Source organism: Amphimedon queenslandica, unplaced genomic scaffold (assembly GCF_000090795.2).
Source record: "Amphimedon queenslandica unplaced genomic scaffold, v1.1 AMPQUscaffold_12823, whole genome shotgun sequence".
Classification (NCBI taxonomy): Eukaryota; Metazoa; Porifera; class Demospongiae; order Haplosclerida; family Niphatidae; genus Amphimedon; species Amphimedon queenslandica.
Genome location: NW_003546941.1, coordinates 1,471 through 9,464, shown reverse-complemented (window position 1 = coordinate 9,464; position 7,994 = coordinate 1,471). Strand labels below are relative to the sequence as shown.

The 7,994-nt window shown below is 35.0% G+C and overlaps 1 protein-coding gene across 1 annotated transcript; it reads left to right on the top strand.

Moving 5' to 3' along the window:
• The first annotated feature begins 3,895 nt into the window (after positions 1-3,895).
• On the top strand, positions 3,896-5,929 carry LOC105314530 (pollen-specific leucine-rich repeat extensin-like protein 3). The gene is made up of 3 exons (XM_011408753.1): positions 3,896-3,929; positions 4,562-4,631; positions 5,545-5,929. The coding sequence occupies exons 1-3, from the start codon at positions 3,896-3,898 to the stop codon at positions 5,927-5,929; spliced, it is 489 nt and encodes a 162-aa protein (XP_011407055.1).
• The last annotated feature ends 2,065 nt before the right edge of the window (positions 5,930-7,994 follow it).

The following is a 7,994-nucleotide window of genomic DNA, read 5'->3' as shown; positions in this document are numbered from 1 at the left end:
GTCCATAAAAATGACTTTTAGCACTAGAAGATGTTATAATAACTCTATAACTTGGTAATGAAAAAACTTAATAGTATTTGAAGTCACCATGAATGGCAGGGCTTTAGACAACTCTTAAGATGTCCATTATACAAGAAAAGATAGTTCAAATGCTGTCAAAAGCGAGTCAAAAGTGCTTCTTTCTTCATTCCCCGTTTATTAATTGATTTGGGTGTGGTTTTACGTGGTGGGCGTGGTTTCATTTACTTTGTGAACGGGCATGACACGGAAACATTGAAAATAACTTAAAATGGCTTTTTCTCTGTACTAGTATTCCAGAGCAATCGTCCAAACAGCGTCCCTAACTTCCAAATTTTAATGCGCATTGTCATAAACGGGATATTGGTGGAAAGGAAATTTTTTTCTCTATCTGTGAGTACCAAAAACTGATTTTACCAAAATCCCGCAGATAGCCTGGTTTTCTCATATCGGGTCACATATTTTTAATGTTTTTTATTTACTTGTTTCCATTCTTTTTCTTAAATATATAAATTACATTTTGTTATGATTGTGTGGTTAGGTTAATTATATTCATGCTGATTATGTGCACATGAAATAAAATGGCGTCAAACCACAAACCCAAGCGGTGTCTGCAGCTGGATTTTGTCTTCCACTTTATTCTCTGTCCTTGCTTCTTTTTGAAACCACTTGTCCAGTCCTTCACCCAAGCACAAAGGAATGATGTAAACGCCAACTCGAGCGGTTCTCTGGTTTAAAAGATTTCCGTGTTGATAGAAAATGAAAGAAGAAATAGTCTGAAGAATTTTTCAGAAATTTGAATTTGGGCCTGTTCTCTAGAAATGCTCTTGCTACAGTACAGGCCACTTTAAAGGTACTAGGAGAATCGCTCATTGATGGAGAGCCCATCTAGGCCATTTATAAGGCTGTACAATGTAAGATAAAAAAGTTATTAACATTTGAAAATTGTAAATTTGGCCGCCATCTTGAAAAACCAACCTCAATCCTACATATAGGCTACCGCCTATATATTATGAGGCACATACAAACTTTTAAAAATTTAAGTTGCCAATTGGAAAGTACAACAATGCAGTACGAGGCCAAAAATGGATCCACTCCAGCAGCTGCATCATTGAAGTAATTCATCACAGCAACTATATTTTTAAAAATAATGGATAAAATGTTTGCCTGAAAACACAGCTAATGGGTCCATGTATTTTCCCACAAATTAATTTTCAGATAAAAGTAAATAGGATACTGGAAAACTGAATTTAATTATGCTAATTTATGCGTGCACCATTACAATAATAATGTATCAAACGGTGCCATTTATTCATTTTTGATTAGATTATCTTTTTTAATTTTTAGTAAAAATAAATAATTGAATAAGGTCTACCGTAATTCTATTTACCTATGTCTTGCGTATTCTTGGTGACATAAAGCTCGTTTGAGCATCAAGATTTTCGAAGCAACTCAAATTATAATGCCGATTTTACTGTTTAATAGTTTAAATGAAAGATAATTGTAAAGATTTTGCACAAAACAGTGCCTATTGTTTATTTTTATAATAATCTAAAACCTATTGTATATAAATATTTAACATTTATTTCAGTATGAAAAACCTGGATGTTTCTCTATTGTCTAGTTGGAATCAGACTCACATTTTCGGAAGATACCTTTCCCAATGTACACTTGATGAGCTGAGTGTTCATGTCATGAGAAAGGTGTGATTATCATGGATTACTCTAAAAAACTCTACATATATGATTGCTCTAAAGTAATTTAGGCCTTGGTCCCAGTTGTAAGGTGTCCAGTAAATGGGATGCTTTAATGATGTGCTCCACCGCGTAAATATTCTGCTTGTCTTTGTGGTCAAGATTTCTGTGTCATAATCCATGGTTATCTATACCTTTTTTCCCGACAAGTATGAGAAGACATAAACTGCTGGCTATAAATCTACTTAATGAGGGAACAATTGACGGTTATAGCAGTAATGCTTTTAATTTTACTTCAAGGTGCACGATGTTTTGTTTGCATGTTAGGAGATATAGCTTGCTACAGAGCCACTTTTGTAAGGCACGGTTAGCATCAAGGCATTTCAAGGTCTTGTTTAAACTTAATGAAGCAGCATCAGGTGCCAATCAATAGGTTATTTTCATGGCCCTTAGTAAACAAGAATCAGCATCTGAAGCAAAGCTAAGCACCCGGATCCTTTGTAGAGCCAGCTGACTATATATGTACTTCCATCACAAAAGCACTTGATCTGAAGTAAATTCTTTATTACTCCCAATGCAAGCAAGTGAAAGTGATGGCACACCTTCCATTATAGTTGTGGCAGAGTAAAGGCAGGCATAGTTGGAGATAGGTTGTTCCCTTAAAAGTTCCTCAATTCTTTCAAATGAGATCGCTGTGGTGGTATCAGGTTGTGGTACACAATTTTCATCAAATGGCAATGGAAATCCGACACACCTGTCTGTTACAGAATCATACTCTACTCTCTTAATGATCCTAGTTGCATCTTCAGCGGCTCTGACAAGAGGTGAGTTATACTTACTTAAATGCTGGAGTAATTGATAAAACCGGAATGGTACTTCTTCAACTTTTGAATACTGAAGACTGAACAATTAGTTGTATTGTTTTGAGTAAAGGCAAAGCCTCAGCCAGAATAAGGTCATACACCATCGATCCAGAAAAATTAGAAAGTAGTGTTCCAAATTTTTCTGTGACATCTGATTGACATTGCTGCTTATCATTTCTTCCCAAATTTTGTTACTCATTTTGCATCACACTTTGTGAAATAGTTGCGATATTGTTGCACTGAATTTGGTTTGTGATGTAGTATTAATTGATTGCATAACATGAGCTAACTTTTTTTTTTCATTTACTAGTAAACCAATTTTGATAAAGATTTTAAAGTCATTAGTGATGTGCTCTTGTCTAAGATAGCATTAGCAGCTTCCAGTTTTCTTTTCTTTCTGGCCCTTCAAGACCAGTCCACACAATTCATAGATATTGCCTCTTTAGGAGAGACTTACTGAAAAACCTGAGACGATGGAGCTAGTTCTATTGGTAAGTAATCAATATAACTTGGATAAGTACCTTGTTTGGTTTGTTTCAGAGGTCATGAAGGTGGAAATGAAGTTGGTTGTGTTTTTCTGTTGAATTTAGAAGATTGGTTTGTAAAGGAGAAACAGAGGCTAGCAGTACAGGTGTAGCCATGGGTGAGCCATACAGGGCCATGGTCCAGCCTAAAATTTTAAGATTTGGTGTTACTACCATTATTTTAGTTTAATAATTGCACCAACACATTGACATAGAGCATTCTTCACGTCATTACTAGCAGGAGCAAATCAGACTTGTACACAGGCAGAGACCATACTCGCCATACACTCACGGAACAGTTACATGATTTTTAGAAATTTTTTGCCCTTTTCTCATAATAACTAATTACAATGTAAGACCACACCTACTGTGAATAATTAATTAGATGGCCAAAATTTCTTGGCACGCTTTGTGTGCCAATTCACGCACCCTTTTCTACAATCCTGCCTACACCTATGCTAGTTTTGAAACAAACTGCATGTAGATTGATAACAAAGTACAGGAGACGATCTACCGTATAGCTGGAAATATTTGCTGGAATTTAATTTTGCTGTTTGCTGTTCATCATGAAAATGCACAATTGAATTCCACAAAGCATTATAACTAATGGGTGTATCAACAGTACACACCTACACCAGCAAAATTAAATTCCACAAACATTAAATTAGCTATATAGGTACAAAATCGCAAAATGCTATACATGTAGTACTATCTGAATTGCCAATTAACTTTAATGCTGAATGAAGTTTGCCTTGTTATGTTCCTAACTTTTTGGGTAATGTTTCAAGCCATGAAGATGGTGAGGAAGACAGTTATGGATTTGGGTGCAAGTAAGAAGGACAAACAGACTCACAATTTGATAATGTGGCAGTAGAACAAGATACAGAAGGTAATACTTTGCAGCCGTTAGCTTTTCCAATGGTTTGTAAAAACTGTTGCAGTGTACTTTCTTCACTTCTTTTTATTTAATTCTTTTCTCCTATATGTTTTTGTGGCTGCTTCAATTGGATGTTAACGGCTCCCCATTAGCATTTCTTGTGATTGAATATTAAGTTCCACAAGACATGATATTGAAGCATTGTATTTCTCAGGATTAGATGTCAACTTTGACACAAAAATATTAAAATCCAATTCCTCTTCTAAAACTGCTAGTGTTGTAGTTCTTGGTGCAATGTAATATTTTCCCTGTGCTATCTTATGAAACAACTGGTATATCTACTCTCACATCTGGATGTTTTACTGTTTCTTGCTTTTTACATAAAGTAGGTGATTGCTACCAGAGCCTTTAGATCCTGGCTTATGTACTCATAGACTGATGTAATTAAATTAGATATTATTTATCGATGACCAGGCGGAAATTTGACTGGTGTCTTAGCATCTGAGGCATCATCATAGTTTGGTCACATGCATGATTGTTGATGCTTTTTTCGTTTGTCAATGTATTTCTCTATTTCTAAAATAGATATGTCGTCTTTCATCTCAAATATTGCATCTAATGTGTTGTATCCTGCTGCATCAAAGCAGTTTTTGATGTAAGTAGGTATGAGGGACTTTTCCTCAAGCTTAATACACTGACATCAGAGCTACATGTTTGTGATTCATCTAATTAATCTATTTCGTTATAAATAATTGCTATAGTTATGTAACTGCTCTCATCAACATTTCCGTATAGTCCATAGTGCATATCGATGATTTCGACAGTACATAAAACCACTATGATATTGTAAGTGAAGTAAGGACCACTATGAGGTGTGAAACCAGCTAATAATATTTGAAAAGTAATCATTTACCTTACCCGTATAAATACTTTTGTCAGAAAAAAAGAGACAGAAGTTTTAAAAGCTACTGTGTATATATACTATCCACAAGTGACTGTATCTTGCAGCTCAATGACAAGGTATAGCAATCGAACAAATAAAAAAATAAAGTAAGAAAAAGTAGGGTTGTCAAAAAATGAAAGAAACAAGGGGGTTGAGTTCAACCATAATAATAATTAATAGTTCAATGAATAATAATAAATTTTAATTGATAAAGAATAATTTATTTCTGAAAATTTTAAACCCTACTTTGCAGAAAATGTAACGTAGCGAGACCAATTACAATTCATAACAAGTATATACATTAATATTAATTTTTGATATTGTACTGAATCACAAAATTGAAAGAATGCATTAGCCAAATAACTATCCTTTATTATATTTTTTATTGTGATGATAGTCATTAGTCAATCAATACTAGCTGAAAAGTCTTATATATATTGATCACAAGAATTACATTACATCATAGTAATGTAGTAGAGCAATGAATAGGTACAGAGGCAATATTATTATTAAAATTCTATTTACATTGTAGTCTGCCAGTTATCATTTTCTGCAAAGTAGGGTTTGAAATTTTTGTATTATTTTCATGAATAAATTATTTTTTTATTAATTATGTTTTTTGTAGTTTATGGATTATATATGATCAGAATCATGGAGTTCCTTTTCCTCCTCAACCACCACCAGTAGTTGGAGGGCTTCCACCACAACCGCCCGCAGGAGGCCCACCACCACCACCACCAGATGGTGCTAATCTTCCTCCACCACCTCCAGTAGCTGAAGGTCCTGCACCAGTTTCTGGTGGTCTTCTACCAGTGGCTGTTGGTCCTCAATCAGTTGCTGGTGGTCCTCTACCAGTGGATGGAGGTCCGCTTCCAGTGGCTGGTGGTCCTCTACCCATAGCTAGAGGTCCTCCACTAATGGCCGGAGGTCCTTCACCAGTTGATGGAGGTGCTCCACCAGTTGCTGGTGGTCCTCCACCAGTGGATGGAGGTATTCCACCCCTGGCTTGAGGTCTGACACTAGTAGCTGTATGTCCTCCACTGATGGCTGGAATTCCGCCACCAGTGGCTGGAGGTCCACTCCATCCAGCTGGAGCTGGAGGCGTTCTTGATGTCGCTGCTCTGCAAAGGAAGAGGCAGCTCATCATATGGCAGTTACACCAAGTCAGTAGAATGCGGGATTAATAATATTTACTAACCTATATATATTCTAAAGTTATAAAGATACCCATTGCTGGAGTCCGCCAAGGCCCAAGCCTTTGTGCCCCATTTACAATCAGGCTACGACTACAATGTTTTTTTTACAACACACTTAGTTTTATCATCTTTTGGTTTACATTTAATGTTTGAGAGTTTCAAAGATACAATCAGACTACTGCAACTATCATCATCTTTAACGTTAAATTTGGTTTTTAGGTCTTTTAAATTAATTGAAACAATTAATTCATCATCTTTTTTTGAGCGAGGCAGTACCAAAGCAGTATTGTCAGTACTATTGTCTATATCAACTTTTCTTTTCTTTGGGCAAGGCTTATTTAAAGCATTGTCATCATACACTTTACTCTTTTTTGGGCGATTAGACTTTTTAAAATCAATACTCTTAAATTTATTGCTACTAACAGTACTGTTACTGGTACTTTGGACATGACTTACAGACACTTTCGCATCCTTACTACAAGGTTCACAATCATCAATTATACTAGTCACTTGAATCTTTCTCTTCTTTCTTTTACTTTTTTTCATTTGAGGTAAGTCATTCTGAAATTTACTTCTGAGGCGGTTTATTTCGTTAATGCATAGATTACTAACTTCAACAGAGAGAGGATGAAATGATAATAAATGTATTCCATTTAATGTACGTACACGAGTAAATGCAGCCTATGCCATACCATCTCTAACAACATCAGTTGATAAGTGAATAATGGCTGCATCTAGTGAGAGGCCCTGACATTTATGAATAGTAGTAGCAGAAGAAAGTATAAGGGGAAATTGTTTTCTATGTATATACAAATTCTTAAATAGCATAAATCTAAATGTAACCCTTTCTATGTCACAAAGTACATTAATATGATCAAATTTGATTCATATATGTGTGGTGTAAATACCCATTACTGTACCAATGGCACCATTAACTAATCCTAGAGTCACTTCATTATTACACTGTAGCATTACTCTATAGCCTACTGCTAAAGACAATACAGTTTCTAAACCATCTGTTTTGCTTGGTCGATCTTTTAGTTTCTCTAATTTTTTTCTTGTTTTTTGTCAAATTTTGCTGTGCTGGCACTTTCATCAACAACATCAACACATGCTAATTCTATTTTGTCAGTTTCTAGAATTTCGAACATTAATTCATTTATTTTTTGGCAGGCATCTACCTTAGAAAACAGGCAAATTGGAGGATTTGTTCCTTTTATTGTATTGAAACCTTAAATATGCGACTCTTAAGCGTATCAATAGTTTCATCAGTCAGACAGCCATGCCTAACAGAATCAAGCATCTTAAAGGAAGTTTTATCTTCTTTATGTTGCTCACTGATTGTTAGTTGATCATATTCTACTGTTTCTTTCCATATATTAACTGCATTTGCTTCTATAAATCTAGTTTTTACTGGTTTGTTGCTAATTTTTTTAAATACTGGCCTACCAATATTTGGTGGCAATTGCAAGAGGTCACCTACAAATAAAATAATTTTGGATCCAAACCATTCATCAGTTCCAAATGTATCTTCTAAGTGCATGTGTAAGTATGCTTCATTTAGATTGGATACCATATATACCTCGTCTACTATTATAATTTTTAAATTTTTAGGTGTCATTTTTATCTTTTTCTGAACTTGTTTATTCAAAGCCAAAATATCCAACTGTCTTTCCCTCATGCTCTAATGGTAGCTGAAATAATGTATGTACTGTTAGCATTAAATGTGGCTATACCTGTTGGTGCTACAATAGCACACATAATTTCACCACTTTTTGGATGCCATATGTCACCAACTAGGCAATTTATTGCCTCTATTAAAAATGATTTACCAGTTCCACCTACACCACTAATTAACATCCTTTGCAGTTTGATATTA